The sequence below is a fragment of the Nelumbo nucifera genome, chromosome 2 (genome assembly GCF_055504915.1).
Source record: "Nelumbo nucifera cultivar China Antique chromosome 2, China Antique-T2T, whole genome shotgun sequence".
NCBI classification, from domain to species: Eukaryota; Viridiplantae; Streptophyta; class Magnoliopsida; order Proteales; family Nelumbonaceae; genus Nelumbo; species Nelumbo nucifera.
In genome coordinates, this window is record NC_142650.1 from 39997510 (window position 1) to 40015921 (window position 18412).

General features: G+C 38.7%; 1 protein-coding gene and 1 pseudogene across 1 annotated transcript; both read right to left on the reverse strand.

The window, feature by feature from the left end:
* Window positions 1-210: 210 nt before the first annotated feature.
* Window positions 211-7104, reverse strand: LOC104599186 (NADPH--cytochrome P450 reductase). Its single transcript, XM_010261618.3, has 18 exons — window positions 6625-7104; window positions 6466-6525; window positions 6301-6377; window positions 6149-6206; window positions 5976-6059; window positions 5795-5831; window positions 4602-4671; window positions 4304-4498; window positions 4112-4204; window positions 3720-3948; window positions 3535-3618; window positions 3298-3449; window positions 2287-2383; window positions 1987-2136; window positions 1827-1904; window positions 1619-1741; window positions 891-1004; window positions 211-552 (listed from the first exon to the last, which is right to left on the reverse strand). The coding sequence occupies exons 1-18, from the start codon at window positions 6958-6960 to the stop codon at window positions 472-474; spliced, it is 2118 nt and encodes a 705-aa protein (XP_010259920.1). The 5' UTR covers window positions 6961-7104; the 3' UTR covers window positions 211-471.
* A 6816-nt stretch (window positions 7105-13920) lies between these two features.
* LOC104599369 (peptidyl-prolyl cis-trans isomerase CYP28, chloroplastic pseudogene) lies at window positions 13921-16311 on the reverse strand (annotated as a pseudogene).
* Between the last annotated feature and the right edge of the window lie 2101 nt (window positions 16312-18412).

Below are 18412 nucleotides of genomic sequence, written 5' to 3' on the forward strand. Positions count from 1 at the left end.
AAGCATTGAAGCCTTGAAGCTGAAAAATCAAGACTGATGTATTGTCTGTTATTTCTTAAAACTTCCTTTTCAGGTGAGCTGCCTTCACAATGACAACATCAGAGAACTTGAGAGGAACCATAGACTTTCTTGCTTCAATGTAAATCATCCCATCTCGTTTTATTTTAGTATGTTACAGTTTAGTGCCTTTATTTGAAATTTTAAAAAAAATGAAAAATAAAAACGTCTTTTACTCGATATAAATTGTATGAACAAAATCCTCTGAGGAGAAGAAAAGAAAAGAATCAGATAATCGACCACAACAACAACTGAAAACAAGGCTTTCCTCTAACGACGGCAATGAAGGTAGCATGGGCGACTTGGTCACCTCCATTTATCATAAGCTTCTGTTCAAATGCAGCGGATTGGCCTCCACAAATAAAACTCGGCCATCCTTTTTTTTTATCCTGCTAGAGCCGATCTGAAGATAAATCACCACACATCACGGAGATACCTGCCTTCCATTTGTAGATTCTTGATCATGCTCTCCGCCTGGGAGCTGTCCAGAGATCCCTGAGAACACATCGAAATTCCCAGAACAACCAATTAATATTTGAAAGGTAGGTGATAGAGAGTAGCTAAGCTACAGCTTAGGTGGGATGAACTGATATCCTAGAGAACTTTCAGGTGCAACAACAAACAAATAAATGCTTCAGATCCAACTGGTTGGTTGGTAGGCTATTTAACCTAATCAACATGAGGCTAATTAAACCTTCACGTGAGAAAGACTGGTTGGTTGGTAGGCTTTTGCCTTTGCGTGTCTACATAAATGGCTCAGTGCTTACCCACGTAGAGGGTGTAGTATCCATACGTGTAATAATCAAACATTAGATTCCCTTTCTGGAAAGTACCTGCTCTTGGACAATGGCGTGGAGCGTGCGGTGGACATCCCTAGCCATGCCTTTGGCATCACCACAGACATAGATATAACCACCCTTCGAAATTATATTCCAGACATTTGAGGCCTAGAGAAGAAACAAGTATTGGTTAGCACCATCTCAAGTGTGGAAAGAGAAATCTCAGCAGGATTATCCAGAAAAAGTTGAAAACCCAAACACATTTCCAGCCACATTGACCGGGCATATCTACACTACACAGTCTATCCGATTCTACATGTGCAATTGTTAATTAACTCAATCTGGAGGGATTTGTAAAATTTGTCAATCCATCTAACAAGTGATAAGGTGAGATTTCTTAGACATGGAGCCAGGGGTTGTGGGGTCAAGTGCCACAGGAGATGATGGAAAAGAAACCCTTTTGGGCCTCTGTAAGATGAGAAAAGATGGCATCACACTATCATGATAGGTCATCTAGAGTACATATTCTGAGTCTGGATCTAGTAGGCACACCCTTGTAAGCACACTAAGTGAACACTCGATAAATATTTTAACCGCTGTCTTAGAAATTTTCTTTTAATCGTTTCAAGGGTAGGCTGGGGTATTTATGTGATGGGAATCAGAAAATTTTCTGACTGCTTAGTGTGCTCATGGTGTGTGCCTACCTGATCCCGACTTACATATTCCACCTTACTATCCCAATTTGAATTAAGAGTAAGAAGTGAAAACACATAGACTCATACCTTCTCCATCATTTTATGCTGCACATATTCTTTGGTTGGTCCTTCTCGTGAGAAAGCAACAACAAACTCAGACAGAACACCAGAATTGACATAGCCATTCAATTCATCTTCATAGATGTAATCCTGCAGTAACAGCTTGGATCAAAATTTTGCCATTGAATTGTCTTCCAGGCAACCATAATAGATATCCTCTGAAAATATGCAATACCATTTTACGGTTTCTGCATCCAAAAAAGAGGATTGCAGTTCCTAGTTCTGCTCCAGCTTCCATCAGAGCAGCCCTTTCCTGAATTATTGAACTCGTTTAGTTGACTCAACTTTATCAGAGTATAATGGTAAATAACTGAAACCAAATGACCAACAAAGACCTGCAGAAATCCCCTGAAAGGAGCCAGCCCTGTGCCAGGACCAATCATGATAATTGGCAAGGAATTATCTATTGGCAGTTTAAAGTTAGATTGCCTCACAAAAATGGGTGCCCAACTGCAACTGTGGTTTTCATTAAAAGGCACTGCATTCTGCAAGAAAGTGAACTCTAATTAGTTAAAGCATACTAGGCATTGTTCGACAAGGGTAAATCACAAACCAGTGAAAAACCTAACAAAATAACCCACACATTCCTAGCACTTTTAAAGATAAAACTAATAAAAATGATGTTTACAGTGTACCTTGATCCAAGTTGAGCACACTCCTTTGTGAATCCTTCCTGCTGGTGTTTTTTCATACACTAGTGCACATGTGACATGAATTCTAGATGGTGCCACCCTGTAAGAAACAAAATTCACAGGCAAGAGCTCAGAAAATGATGAAGCAATAAAGAAAAGCACACACAAGGGAGAAGCTCCCCTTCAGGCTTCCAAGGAGGACAATTAAAAATTTTAAACACATTTAAGCATATAAAACCCTCAATCTCCTTTTTTTCCAATTGCATTACTTCAAATAGCTAATGCAATGTAAAACATTTTGCATTCATGATTCTACGAACCGCCTTTGTACCAAGCCCCTTGAGGCAAGCCAAAAAAGTCCATGTTAGGGTCTTAAATTCTTAATCCCTACACACACACACTATATATATATATATATATATATATATATATATATATATTAAGAAGATATTTTATTAGGATGAATGAATGAAAAACATTAGCAAATAGGGGGTTCTCAAAGCTTCTATAAGAGAGTGAAGCAAGCAAAAAAAATAAAATGGCAAGGCAAGCACTAGGTTCAGAAAAGAACAAAAAGGACAAGAAGTAAAAAAGGTTCACACATGGGCTGAAGTGCAAGGTGCACTAGGCACATGCCTTTTGACAGTGTTGTGCCTGGAGCCAGCCTAGGCACGCCTTTTAAATCATTGGATCAGATGGTTATTCTAATCAGGGAATAATGGGTTTCAGAATAAGATATATGGTTAGGTGTTTCACCTTATTTTCTGATCATCCAAAAGAATTGATTGTTGTTACATCCAAACAGTTGCCAGACCAAGCTATCCAAAAGAATACATTGGATGAGATTACAATTGGGTATGAATGGTTGTCATACAGGTTACTTAAAGGAACTTCTACCACTTCCTACATTTAATATGGCAGAGGTCTCTCTTCTATCAATTGCCCAGTTGACTTCTTATAGCAACAACAGCAAATAGAGTAGCTTAAATTTAAAATAAGAAGAGTACCATTTACCTTGGGGAGGAAGAAATTGAATAGTATCTGGGCTGCAAGCGAGGAGCTATTGCTGCGAAAAACACTCCAAGAGGAGGCTTGGTTGATGAAAATTCGGTCATGACCTCAAGAAGACTTCTCTGACTTGCAATTACCCACTGTGAATATTCATCCTGCACAAAGAAAGATAATACCAAATGAGAAGAGGGAAAATGGGAGCTGTTCAGTAGTAATAAAAATTTTGAAAGAATTCAAAACCTTTCCAGCTGGAGATGCAAGGAACCTTAATCGATCAGCTTCACGAGGATCAGAAGCATGAGCAGCTAAAGCAAGTAAAGCAGCCTATAAGAGGTAAAGAGCATTAGTGGCAAGGCTAAAATACAGGGAAAAAAATTATGAAAAGGGTGAAGCAAAAGTAAATGGATTTGATCAGACAACTTCACCTTTTTTGGGGAATTCAAAAGATCTGCATATCGTGTCAGAGCTGTTCTTAATGTGCAAGGAGAAGGAAAAGGAGGGGGTAAGGAGCTTCCAGTAAGTGGTGTTCCATCCTCTTTGTCCACATGGATGGAGAAGAAAATGTCTCCGGAGTAACCCAATAATCTCTCAGCCATCTCCACAGTTTCAATACAATTTTCAGAGTACACACCAACATGATCTCCTGTTTCATACCTGAAAAGAAACAAGTATTATATATATCAACAGCATAACACTGAAAAGATGAAATACCAAGAAAAACTAGATTGTGGTTCATTACATTGCAATTCCCACAATAAAAGTAATCCCAACTGAAAAGGTAAAGAAAATTCAAGGGATATGGGTGCAGAGAACTTACGAAAGTCCAGTGCCTGAAATATCAAATTCCAGATGAGTGCAGGAACGGTCAGAAGCTGGAGTGTGAAGCTCTCTCCGCACAGCCACATTAGACCTTCAAGCAAACAGTTTTACATGTTTTCAAATTTGTGACAAGACAAATATGGAAATTAGATTGAGTTTAAAATCCAGAATGTTTAGCTTAAGAAAATACCTGCATGGGTGTTGAATATCATATACAGCATGACCATTTGCATTACTCCAATTCTTTTCCTGAAGTGGTGCATGTGAAGGATCATAAAAGACAACCCGATATTCTGGAACAGCAGCAGTGTAAGGGGTAGAAACAGTTGTTGCATCATCCTCATCCCGGAGCAGCAGATCCAACTCGGGCCATACTAATTCTCTCCTATAGAAGCAACATTCAATATGAAATAAATGATCTTAGTAGATAGGAAAAAATAAACAAGTTTATAGAACAATATCCAAAAGGTTATACATAAAAGCAATACCATGCAGCAAAATCGTCTTCAATGCATTGATCATCATCTCCAAGGCCCACCGGGACAAGACGATTCCCACCTTTGAAGGCAAAAAAAAAAATGTTAACTCTGGGTCATACATTGAATTTAGTGGGTGAACTAATGCATATACTGTCTATATTTGCAGGGTTTTCATGCACTTTGATAAATTTAACTAATCAATATGTAGCCACAGAATAACAGTAAGCACACTGATAAGGTAGTAGGTACATTAATTCATACCTGACCATATTCCTAGACCAATTTAGTGGCAAATTAAATAAGACAACTTAACCAATAATTAAGCTTGCTTAATTAATTTTGCTACATAATAAAATGAGGCAAAATAATACAAAGTTGGTACTTTCAACAATGTGCTTCACTTTGTAATAAAGGTATGTATAGTCACATAGATACTAGGCATTAGAGTTGCAAATTCTCAAATAAAGGCATCTTTTAGATTCCCAAGTATGGTAGCATGGCAATATCAAATTAATAGATAATTGTTTATATTTATAACTGTAATTAATTAGGGAAATTCTACCAAAAAATAATTAATTGGGAAACATGGCATCAACCATATCGTGTGATCATATAAAAACTATTCATAAAGCACACTTCTACATGCCAATGCACCATCAATTGTCATACTAGAATCCAGAAGAAGGATAGCTCTCATGCATTGGCATGAATCCCCTTCAGATTCTAGCTGAACAGTTAATGTCACATGCACGCATCAAAACTGTGCTTTGTGAATCAATTAATATGGAATCTTCTGTGGTGAATATTAACTGAAGCAAATGGGAATATGGAAAAGGAAAGGAAATCTTTAAAGAGTGAACCAGAATGTTGAATAGGTATAAACCTCTTGCATGTGCTTTGTGTAATCTATAGAGGAAGTATATTCTAAGATTAAAAAATGCAGAAAAGCAAGTACAGTAGAATATGCAAACCAGCGTCCATAACCAAATGCAAAAATTGCAGACAAGACAAAGATGGAATAGCAGTGAACAGAGCGAAATAGAGGAACAGGATTCATATAGCTAACAACATATGGTTTGGATAAGGCATGATTGAGCCAAGTACGTATGATACATTATATAATAATTCTTATTTAATGATACTTTTATCAAGACATTGGCATGAAGCAAAATTAAACAGCATAAGGCAAACAAGAAACATACCCTGTTCAGAAAGAAGCTTATCCACCACCTTTGCTACCTATTCCCCATAAACATGTAAAAACCAAAATTAATAACTGACAATTAAAAAATTATAGTTTATCAGGAAAAGTAGGAACAGAAAGTAAAGACCAGAAATATCTAATATGCAGGAGAATTTTTATACTTGTTTTTCCTTTCTTACCTTATTGAAATGCTCATATTGCCTGTTACCCAAACCAAAAACTCCAAATTTAAGGTTCTCAAGCCAAGTTCCCCTCTCTTTCCCCTATAATCCATAAACAACATAATCAGAACAAATCGACGTAATTACTATCACAAAAATTCAAAATTAAGCTTCAATTTTGCAGAATTTACCTCCGTAAACCACTTGTAAAATCTTGCAGCATTGTCAGTTGGTTCACCGTCACCGTATCTACAACCCACGTAGAATTACTCGAATTTAGCTAAAAAAACACTTAAAAGAAAATCAAATGAGCAAAAGTGGGAAATGTAAGAGTGTAACATACGTTGCTAAAAAGAAGAAAGCTAAAGTTTCTTTCCTCATTTTCTCCTCGTACTCATCATCGTCTGCTGCGTAATCATCCTGGAAATAATTTAACAAAGCACATCATCATCAACATTTCCAAAAATAAAAAAGAAAAGAAACCTCAGATTAAGAAGAAAACTTTTACCAAATCAATCACTTTAAAGGTTGCTTTTTCGTAGCGTACTTTTGCTTCCTCTACAAGTGCCTGAATTTAACAAAAAAAAAAAAAAAAAACTCGCAAAATGACCAAAAACCAAAGCTGAAACATTCAAATTAACTAATGATTGCTTCGAAAGCTCCAAACCTTAGCGAATCCTTCAGCGGTACCAGTCTGAGTGCCAAAGAAGACCGTCACTTTCTTCTTTCCGTCGTCAAACTCTGGCTCCGGCTCCTTCACTATCACCGGCTTCGGCACCTCAACAACCTTGCTCGCTTTCTGCCCGGTCGACCTCCTCCATACGAAAAGAACCACACACCCGATCAGAACAGCGATCGAAGTCGTCAATATCATCAGAAATTCCTTGTTTTCAATGAAAACCGCCTCGCTGGACGTCGCTGACATGTTCGACGGATCAGAACTTCCTTTTAGAAACGCCGCCATAAGATCCATAGGAGAAATCTTCACGGACTCCGAGTCCATTGCGGCCAAACTTCCTCGCAAGCTCGTTGTCGAAAAACCAAACAGAAACAGAATTCCACGAAATTCCGGACGCTGAGACACCAGAATTCCGCCCCAAGAACCAATGGTCGTGACCGAAGAGCGAGACTCCCCCAACCCCTCTTTACTTCTCTCTCTCTCTCTCTGTCCGTCTCTCTAGTGAGAACTGAGAAGGAATCGTCCAAAAATGGTTGGGAGTTGGGAGAGCCTCCTCTGAAAGCTCGTGGGAAGAGCGGAGAGCGTATTTATGTGCAGCTGCGACCAATGCCCACCAAACCCGATTGCTCAATCAAACCACCTAACCCCTTAACTAGGGTTAGTCTGTTGTCTGTCTGCCCTCTGGTTAAAATTCACTTACCAAAAATACCCTCGTTTTTTAGTTATTTTCACTTTTACGGAAAAATCTATCATCCCACAAAAACCCTGGGCGAATTTTGACGTAAATCGACCTCATCAATTCGAGATTGGCTTCAGTCAGTGCAAATGCTGTTCAAACACCGTTCAAACAGCCTTTACACTTTCCTTCATGGGAATCAAATCTGCTCCTCACAAAGCGCTCCTCACATCGGCCTCATAGGCACATTCCATCATGCATTGGGAATATCTCCCATGAATAATAATATGATCGGTGTGAGTAGACTTGTTCATGGGTCGGGTTTTCACTCTACATTAATAGATTTTTCTAAGGCGTCCAAGCCTAGCCCGACCATCGAGCCTACAACTTGGGCCCAAGCTCGGCCCTCATAAAAAGCTTGAAGCCCGAGCCTGAAGTCTAGCTCATGCCATTGCTATTGCTGAAGCGGCTGAATAGAGAGAGAGAAATTATAAAGAAAAAATAAAAATGTATATATTAAATTATTAATATATATATATTCTAATAAATATTATATATTTTATAAAATATATAATGCTGAGTCGAGCCGGGTTAAACCGGGCTCAGACTGGGATTTTTTGACAAATCCCAAGCCCAGCCCGAAATACAGTCGAGCTTGTTATTTTGGCCCGTGGGCCTAATTATATGTCCAAACCCGACCGGGGTGCGGGCCAGGCCAGGCCATCAAGCTACTCGGCCTATGAACAGGTCTAAGAGTGACATGCTCTAAGAGTAAATCCTGTCTCTACACATTGAAAATATTTTCGTATGTATATACTTTTTAGTAGGGAGATATTCCTAATGCAAGGCTCGAAACGGCTATAAAAAAAGGTACGAGGCAGTGAGCAGTGTTGTGAGGACCAAATCCATTTTCATTAATTTCCTTTTTCCGCCATCATAGTAGAAGGCCTTTTCAAGACAAATTTCATTATGGGGTTTAATTATAAAAGACATGATATTGGAAAATTTTACAGCCAATCAATTGGTATTATAAAAGAATATGACCTATCGGTTGTTATTATTAATCAATTTAGGAGTGTTTTGATTGGTCAAAACTTTTTATGTACTATCATAGATTTTTCCTTTATTAAGACATGATAATGCCAGAGAAAAGAATCGGCAAAGGAGTGAAAAATAATTCACCCACTCTGAATAATCAATAACAATAAATAGAGAAAGTAGGTGTTTGGCATCAATTTTTAAACAGTGTTACATCAGATTACGTATGAAATTCGTTTTTTGGAAAATGCTTGCTTGATGTTGGGTTAGCCATTTTTTTTTTTTGAAAAGCATTTTATCATATCACATCTTAGAAAATCCGAAAAGATACGGTATGAGAAAATGCCATTTTTTGTGTTTTTTCATTTTCTATGGCAACAGTATGCTGACATGACATTAATATCAAATAAAAACAACAATAGTATCAAATAAAAAACCTAAAAAAATGTTTCATAAGAAAACAATATGTCTATGCAACACAGTTTTCTGATAAATTAAACACCTCTGAGAAAACGGCATTGGTTCTAAACACCACTAAAGTTTTCTACAAATAAACAAACCCAAACTATTTGATTGAGCATCAGGAGAGGAGTTCAGAAAGCTAAGATGGGCTGTGAGGCGCGAGTGGGGCACCAATGAGAAAAACAGCCCCTGACAAGATAGTTTCCCACAATGTCCCACAGCACACCTCCACCATATATTGTGAATATTTCCCAATAATACCTTATTATTTCTCGTATTATCATTAGGAGATACTTCCAATATATGGTAGAAATATGCTGTGGGTCGTTATGGGAAACTGTTTTGTGGGGGCTGATTTGAAGTGGAGAAAAATACCCTTAAGCAGAGTATCTAAAATGACAGCCCAGCAATGCTCAATTTGAGGTTGAAAAAAATTGGGATTGCCAAGATGGGCCCGTACCCTTGGTAATTCCAAACCCAACCATGAACGAGGCAAAGCTCCAAGAAAAGGAATAGCGCCACTGGAATAAAAGACAAGCAACCAGAGCCCACAATTGCTATGCGGGTTGCCAATCAACCACGTCAGTTCGTTTTTCTTTTCTTTTCTTCTTTTCTCTTCTTTTTGCTGCCCAGGGTCAACTCATGAAAAACAATTGATAATACATTGTCCGAAAGTTACAATCTAGAAATGAAGAGCGGAGGCACAGTCCAAATTTAGGTACGAATTTTAATAGATACAAACCTGCGAGGCGCTCAACTGCACTAAAATCCGTGACGGGTAGTTAACCCAACAACGTTCCACGGATGAGAGTAAAAGTTCCGGCACTCGTTTTAGACCCCTTTTCGTAAATGGGAATAAGGGTTTAGAATCGGAATCGGAATCGGAATCGGAATGGATTATTTCGATTCTAATTGTTTGGTTGTGTAGAATCGGCATTCTCTCATTTGAGGGAATAATTTCTTTTTTAAAAATGAATTATCATTCTTGTTGTTTTTAATTTCCATTTTCATTCTTAATCAAATAGGTTATAGGAATAGACCATTTCGATTCTGATTCTAATTCCAATTTAAACTACAAATCAAACAGGCCTTTAGTTCAGGCAATCGGATCGGCTGCCCATGAAGTGTGCTCCACAGCCCATCCCTTCCATCACTTGAAACATCCCCCTTGCTTTCCATGGGGAGATATTCCCAATGCATGGGTTGTGGGGGTGTAATGAGACGGATGGCATTGGGAGTGCAATAAATGCTTATTAAATAAGTATTTAAAAACAAGTGTTTATTTGAATAAATACTTATTTGCATTTACTATCCAATTTTTTTAAATATTTATTTTAAAAAATAAGTACTTATTGAAGGGATGAGAGATCCATCATATGGATGGCCGAACCCTGTATGAAGGTTGGGCGAAATTTCAAAAATTTATCTCTCTCCCATGTGGGAATCATATTCCCTATTTTAGAAAACTGCATTTTTAAGGATCAATTTTGAAACCAAATCGGACCAAATATGAAACCAAAAGAGAGTGAAGGGATATACCTGATATGAAGTAATAATAACCCCCAATGAAGGTATTCACGCCCAAGGAGAAATCTAAAGACTGCTTCCACCGAAGATGACACAGTGCAAGATGAAGCAGAATCAGCAGGACGACTCTTCAGCAAGAATGTGATGGAGGGCTAGTGAGCACGACTTCATATTACCTTTTCTACCAAAAGGTAATATCAAGAACATTTTTTGATCACTCCCACAGGTGGAGATCGAACTGGTAGGGCGGCAAGAGCAGGAGAGAAGAAGACAGTGCAGTCAAACTGTGTTGTCTCTCTCTGAAATTCAGCAGTCTGTAAGATAATCTGGAGGTTCGCCCTACTCTTCTATTTATAGCCTTAAAGAGAGGCTATCCTAATCCCATTAGGAGTTTCCTAATCCAAGTCTTTTATTTGGATCTGGACTCTCTTTAAGAGATAAGGATAATCCCTTATCTTATCTACAGATAAAGATCAACATTCCTAATCTAAGTAGGAGTTTCCTGATTCAAATCTTTATTTGGATCGAGACTCTTTGTGTGGACAGGGATAATCTCTTATCCTATTTGCTGATCTAAATCCAGAACCGCCCTCTTTTAATTAATCTTATTAAGCCAGTTTGAATTGGGCTTTATGCCCATTAAGTCTATCTGCTCATTAGCCCCTCAATCTGCTGCCTAGTTGGTTATCCTTGTATGACGTGGGACCCAAACATTGATCTACACATAAGCCACATGGGTTCAACCCAGTCTCTGTTACAAGGCCTGGCCGAATTCACTGTAGGAGACACTGAACCCTTGAGTCCATCACCATGGGCTCTTAATGGATCCAACATTTACACTAAATGGTCCTTGGGTCAAGCCATCTTATAAAAACCCAATGACTGTGGACATATGCAAGATTAGCCCATCTAGTATTACCCTCAATTGTTAGACAGTATATGCCCTTAGCTCCAATCAGAATGATGTACCTTATGACATTTATTGTAAATGAATAAAATACATATTTGATTCATGTTATTATGGTGTGTTTCTGTGTAATACCCTTAAACTGGACACATATGAGACTCATGCTAGTTTAGAATGTTTACAGTAGTTGGATAAATTTGGGGAGATTTATCCTGCCAAGGCTGACACTAATGTGCCGCCAAGTTGGTTGGGGTAACCTATCTCAGCTGCTAGGGTGAGACCCGAGGTACATGTAGTGTAGGTTTACTTAAAACTCTGAATCGGACTAGATTTCCAATATTGCCCTGGACTTTGGAGATTGATGGGCAAAACTGAAAAGTTACACCTGACCCCTAGACTCGATTATGATACTGCATTAGGTGTCGGATTAGGCTATCTTTGATATGTCAATCAGTGAGATCCTTAGAGGGGGTCAAAACCTGGGTATGTTGGGACAGTATGAGAATTCATCTGAGTTGGTGATCATAGTGACAGGATCAGCCCCTTTGTCGGACAAAGGTAATGATCGGGGATGCACTCTCTCTGATGGAAACCAAGACTGTCGGCAACCGATTTCAATCGTTGAAATTTGTTTTGCAAAATATATTTATACACACACACACACACACACACACACACATATATATATATATATATTGTTTCAAAATGTTTGCCAAAAGGTTTTAATTCCCGGGATCCATGTGAGTAGAGAGTGCATCACTGTTCCTTGCAGCCGAGGAAGAGGTCATCTCTTGTTGGGCAGTGTTAGATCATTATGGGTTGAGAGGTTAAGTATAAGACCATTGAGGGTAATACCTGATGGGCTAATCTTGCATCTGCCCACAATCTCTGGGTTTTTATAAGGTGGCTTGGCCTAGGGACCACTTAGTGTAAGTGTTGGGCCCATTAAGAGCCCATGGTGATGGGCTTAGGGGTTCACTACCCATAACAGTGAATTCGGCCAGGCCTTGTAACAGAGGCTAGGTTGAACCCATGTGGTTGATGTGTAGATCAATGTTTGGGTCCCACGCCATACAAAGAAGGCCAACTGGGCAGCAGTTTGGAGGGTTACTAAGCACACAGACTTATTGGGCCTAAAGCCCATTTCGAATTGGTCTAATATGATTAGTTAAACAAGGGCGGATTTGGGATTTGGATCAGCAGATTCAGAGAGTCTAGATCCAAATAGAGGTTTGGATCTAGAAACCTTCTAATGAGATTAGGAGAGATTATCTAATCTGTAAATAAGATAAGGATCTATCCTTATCACTTAAAGAGAGTCCAGATTCAAATAAGGATTTGAATCAGGAAACTCTTAATGGGATTAGGAGCTGATCTCTTTAAGTCTATAAAAGGAGGAGGGGACGAACCATTCAGAATATCTCAAAACCCTAGATATTAGATCTAAGATCACACAGAGAGAAGACAACAATAGTGTGATTGTGCCATCTTCTCCCTACGTTCTCCTCCAGTTGCCGCCAATTGCTAGTTCGATCTCCATTCTTTTAGGAGCGATCAAGAAAAGTTCTTGATATCAGTCTTTGGAGAAAGGCTGATTTGAAGTCGTGTTCACAGCCTCCATCGAATTCTTGCTGAAAGGTTCAGTTCTTGGGAAGAACACTACTGATTCTGCTCCACCCTACACTATGTCATCTTCAGTGAAAGCAGTATTTGGAGATTTCTTTGGGCGTGAACACCTTCATTGAGAGTTACTGCTACTCTGTATCAGGTATATCCCTCTCACACCTTTTGGTTTCAGATCTGGTTCGGTTTAGGTTCAAGATTGATCCTTAAAAATGCAGATTTTCTAAAACAGTGAATGTGATTCCCACATGGAAGAGAAATTTTTTAAATTTCGCCCAACCTACCTGCAAGGTTCGGCCATCCATATGATGAATCTCTCATCCTTTCATCAATGGTCTTACACTTAACCTCTCAGCCCATAATGATCAAACACTGCCCGGCAATAGAGGACCTCTCCCTTGGCTGCAAGGTACACCATAATAATATATATGTATATCTCTATATAAATATATTTTGTAAAACAAATTTCAACGGTTGAAATCAACTACCGGTAGTTTAGGTTTCCATTAGAGAGAGTAAATCCCCGATCATTACCTTTGTCCGACAAAGGGGCTGATCCTGTCATTATGATCACTCACTCAAAGGAATTCTCGGACTGTCCCAACATACCCAGGTTTTCACCCCTTCTAAGGATTTCATTGATTGGCATATCAAAAACAACCCAATCCGACACCTAGTGTAGTATCATAAGAGTCTAGGGGTCAGGTGTAACATTCCAGTTTTGCCCATCTATCTCCAAGGTCTAGGGCAATACTGGAATTTTAGTCCGGTTGAGGCTTTTAAGAAAACTCACATTGCATGTACCTCAGGTCTCACCCTGGCAGTTGAGACAAGTCACTTCAACCAACTTGGTGGTTAGTGTCAGCCTTAGCAAGATAAATCTCCCCAGATCTATACAACGACTCTGAAGATTCTAAACTAAAATGAATCTCATATGTGTCCAATTTAAGGGCATTACACAAAAACACACCATAATAACATGAATCAAATATGTAATTTATTCATTAACATTAAATGTCATAATGTATATCATTCTGATTGAAGTTAAGGACATACATTATCGAACACTTATTTCATATATAGTATAAAAGGAAACTTTAACTCGGGGTCATGAATGATGATGGAACAAAGCATTCACAGCGCATAGCTAGAGCTATATCCGGATGTTTTCTGTTTTAGCAAAACCAACTTGTACCAGTTTTCCTAGGAACATTTGGGGCCGGGGGTAATCCTTGCCGATATATCCTTTTTTATCACTTCTTTTGTCTTGATATCCACCACTTCTGGTTGCTGGGACCGGAAGTGTTGACACGTTTGTTCATGCCCTTTGTCTTGGTATAGCGGTACTTTCCTTTAGGGTAAACTATAAAGATCTCCTGCACTTTTGTTTTGCGATAAAGACCCTTCCTACTATAACCGTGAGACAAAACCCCGTTGCAATATTTTTTAATTCCCATACTACTTTTATAATAATTATTCGGAGAAAAACACTATTCAACTTTCCGACATAACGATACAACAGCGGCGGCGGACTTCCGAAGTCTTTCCTTTCTCTCTCCCCCGATCTCTTTTCTTCCCCTTCCCCTTTCTTCTTCTCCGGAAACCGTCCCACCACCCCTTTGCCCTTCTCTGGAAATTCTGCTTCGAGATTGCCTCTACCTTGTAGTTTTGACTTAATGTTTCACAACTGCCGACGAAAATGAAACCGTCCCACCATAGCTTCCACCTCCGCCACCGCCACTTCCCCCGTCCCTGACACCACCATTATAGACCGGGTATACATGGACTTCAGCGTCTGTCCGAACTATTTCCGCTCTGATCGCACCTTTGGAGACGAGTTCGCCGCTTGCCAAGAAGCGGAGCCTTTGGGCCGTGTCGTGTTCAGCCTCTACGGCAAGCTTGTCCCTTTAACCGTCTCCAACTTTAAAGCCATGTGCAATGGCTCCTCCGGTTCGTCTTATAAAGCTTACAGAATACAGAACTACAGATATAAAAAAGCCGAAGAATCCCCTGTTCAAAGCAGCACTCATAGATAGGAAAAATGATAACAGAAGATAGCTCAGCAACTCTAAGCAAATGCACTTCAAACAAAACCAACCTTCGAGCACTGCTCCGAAGACGATGTTTCTATTATCAAGCTGCGGAGATGGCCCCGGTCCCGTTGTGATCAGAAACTCAACATTCCTATAGTTGGGGTTAAGCTTGATCTCCTCATCGTCCTCATTTTCAGACAAACACAACGAGAGAACACCGGGCCTCGAGTGGCCAAGAAGGAAAGACTTAGAATCCTCAGTCTCCGTATTACTGACTAGACCAGACGGTGGGCTCACCTCTCCCTTGTCCCTCCGCCCCTAGCGATCAGCCATGAGAAACTGCCCCAGGAAGATTTTCTGAACCAATGTACCTTTATAAGACGAACCGGAGGGGCCAGTGCACATGGCTTTAAAGTTGGAGACGGTTAAAGGGACAAGCTTGCCGTAGAGGCCGAACACGACGCGGGCCCAAAGGCTCTGCTTCTTGGCAAGCGGCAAACTCGTCTCCAAGGGTGCGATCAGAGCGGAAATAGTTCGGACAGACGCTGAAGTCCATGTAGACCCGGTCTATAATGGTGGTGTCAGGGATCGGGGGGAGTGGCGGTGGCGGAGGTGAAAGCGGTGGTGGGACGGTTTCCTTTTCGTCGGCAGCAACGAACGGAAAAGAGAGGAAATCGGAAAGAAGAAAGGGGAAGGAGAAGAAGGGAGAGAGAGGGAGGAATTCGGAAGTCCGCTGCCGCTGCAACATTTACCGCCCGTTGTTTGTGTATCGTGAGGTCGGAGGAAATGAACAGTGTTTTTCTCCGAACAGTTATTACAAGAGTTGCAATGGTCGATTTTAAACGGAAGGCTAACAGAAGGAGGTCTTTGTCTCAAGGTTATAATACAGGGGTTCTTTCTTGCAAAACGAAGTACAGGGGGTCTTTCTTGCAAAACAAAGTACAGGGGGTCTTTGTAATTTATCTTGTACCAATCAGCCCAGATCAGAATTCTCTAACCTCAAAGTATAGGGGGAATGCATCCTTACCGTGAATTGATGCCTAATTCACGGGCATGGTTTGGGCTAGTAGTAGGGGTGCTGGAATTCAGAATTCTGCATCATGTGTTTTTGTACTTTTCCCTTTATTTTTTTTCAAAACCGATTCAGAGGGATCAATTTAAGTTGTAATTACCCTCTGAACTATGGTCTGACCCGATGCAGTCGCTGTAAGGGCTTATTAGAAAGTTATCAGTATGATACGTATCAGCCAATATGTACCAATACTTTGAACATTGAGTAGGACCAAATTTATCCAAGTCCAATTTAAGCATTACTTTTTTTTGGCGTATGTCTCTAGTCGATCTAACCGCAATCCAAGTTGCACCCCAATAAACCTACCAAAGTTGTGTATTAATTTAGATAAAAATCCAATGGATTTTAAATTAGTAAAAAAAAGATAGCCTATATGTTTAATACTTAACTGTCTATATCAATATTCCCTCTCCATCGAACCTTTTAAATTTTTGGTTTAGAATGTTAGTGGAATGTGAAGTGAAATTATGTTAAAAATGTCAAAAGATTCTAAAAGTAGAAAAATACTTGGAATAATGGAAAGAGAATGTTGATATGGACAATTGCATTTTAGTAATATAAAATAGATTTTGTTTCTATTAATTTGTATAATTTTGTTTTTGAATATCATTTTTAATGAAATTTTATTTTTAGTAGTTTTCATTAATTATTATTGATTTTTTCATTTACGATTCTCATTAATAAATGTAATTATAAATAATTTTTATGAGGTATTGTTTATCTTTTAGTTATCTTTATTAGGCTTTATGAGTTTGTGTTAATTTTAATTAATTTTATTAATGTTCATAGTATACAAAATTATAAATCAGGGGTTTTGGTAATAAAAACGGGTAGGGATCTGCTACCAACAAAATGATCCCAACACTATCCCAACAAGCCATTGCAACCGCATATTGACTCCTCAAGTAAACATGTTTTGCACAAATATTAATTTTGAATTAAACATTAAGACATTAATATAGGGTTAGAACGACTTACTTGTTTAAGGTAAGAAATGTTGCATCCTATACAATAATCTGCACAAAAACTAACATGGAAAATAACACTTTTAAATTACTTTTTGTTATTGTTAGATAATTTTTTATTAATTTTACTTTTTTAAATGAAATTTGATAATCTTTAAATTAATAATTATTTTATTTTTATTAGTTATTGTTAATTACATTTTGATTATTATATATTATTTTATTAACATTTTTTTTCTTTTTAATCTCATTAATAAAAGTATTCTTTAATAATTTTTAAATGGCACATTATGTTACATGGGTGTCCTCTAGTGGTGTTAATCGAGCCATGCTGGGCCATAGCCCATGGCCCGTGCAAAAGTGCAGGCTGAGCCAGGTTGTGCTTCCCTCTCTTGGGATCACTGTTTTTAAAACCGATCCGGAGGTCGACCCAGTTTTCCCACTAGGTCACGGGTCGAAAGGTTTAGTCTGATGACATCATAATTAAAATATTAAAAAATATATATTATACGCACAGTATATATATATAATATTAATTCATAAATCACAGCAAAATAAATCACTAATTATAAGAGAAATATATCAATAATATCAATATTCATTCATTCAAATAGAAATTGTCATTTATCTTTAGTCATAAAATTCACAAATCATAGTCCTAATTAATCATAAAAAATATAAACCATAATAAAAATGAAAATTGTCATTTACCTATTTTCCTCTTCAAAATTGTTGTAAAATCCAAAAACTCGGGTTCCAACTTTCAACCTTATAAGTAGTTGTAATTGCAGCTTAGAAATCACAAAATATTTGAATATATATATATATATTAAAATGAATGAAAAACCAGACTACTTCCAACAAACATTTACATTCTACACAAAACTAGAAAAAAAATGAAAAATACAAAATATAAACTTAAAGACTTACCAATAATCCACCTCTCTGAACACTGACTATGGAGGTTTGAATGTTTGATACAATCACCGCTCACCGGTGAGAAACAAAGTTATGATGTCAAGAACTAGTGCCTCCCAAACCAATGTTGCCCAAAGCCCCGAACTCAGCAGACTGGTGTCACCCAAACAGAGGTTGTGTTAAGAATAATGTCTCCCAAACGTCAGGATGGCGTTTACCTTGGTGTCGCTAGCGATTGGAGATCAGATTCCCTCGATTACCAGGTCACCGGTTCGACGGTTCAACCATCCGAGTTGTTCGGTTTGTTGACTTGTCAATGATTTTTAGCAAATTCTGGGTTTTATGAGAACCGAACCTGGAAAGTCGATTGGGTGACGGTTCGAATGGCTCGACCGTCTAGGTCAACAAGGGGTTGAAAACTTGCCTAGGATATTTTGGGGGGTCAGCCCGACACGGCCCACGGCCCAAGCCTGTGTAGGCTTGCACTGTGCCACGGGCCGAGTCTTGGACTAGGCCAGGCATAGGCTGGGCCAAGTCATGTTTCTTAAAAATTTG

Coding starts and splice junctions, on each gene's coding strand:
- LOC104599186 (XM_010261618.3), bottom strand. CDS start 6,960: ATGGACTCGGAGTCCGTGAAGATTTCTCCTATGGATCTTATGGCGGCG. Junction 2,384..3,297: donor TCAATTTCTTCCTCCCCAAG/GTAAATGGTACT, acceptor TGTTTCTTACAG/GGTGGCACCATCTAGAATTC. Junction 1,005..1,618: donor AGCATAAAATGATGGAGAAG/GTATGAGTCTAT, acceptor TTTCTTCTCTAG/GCCTCAAATGTCTGGAATAT.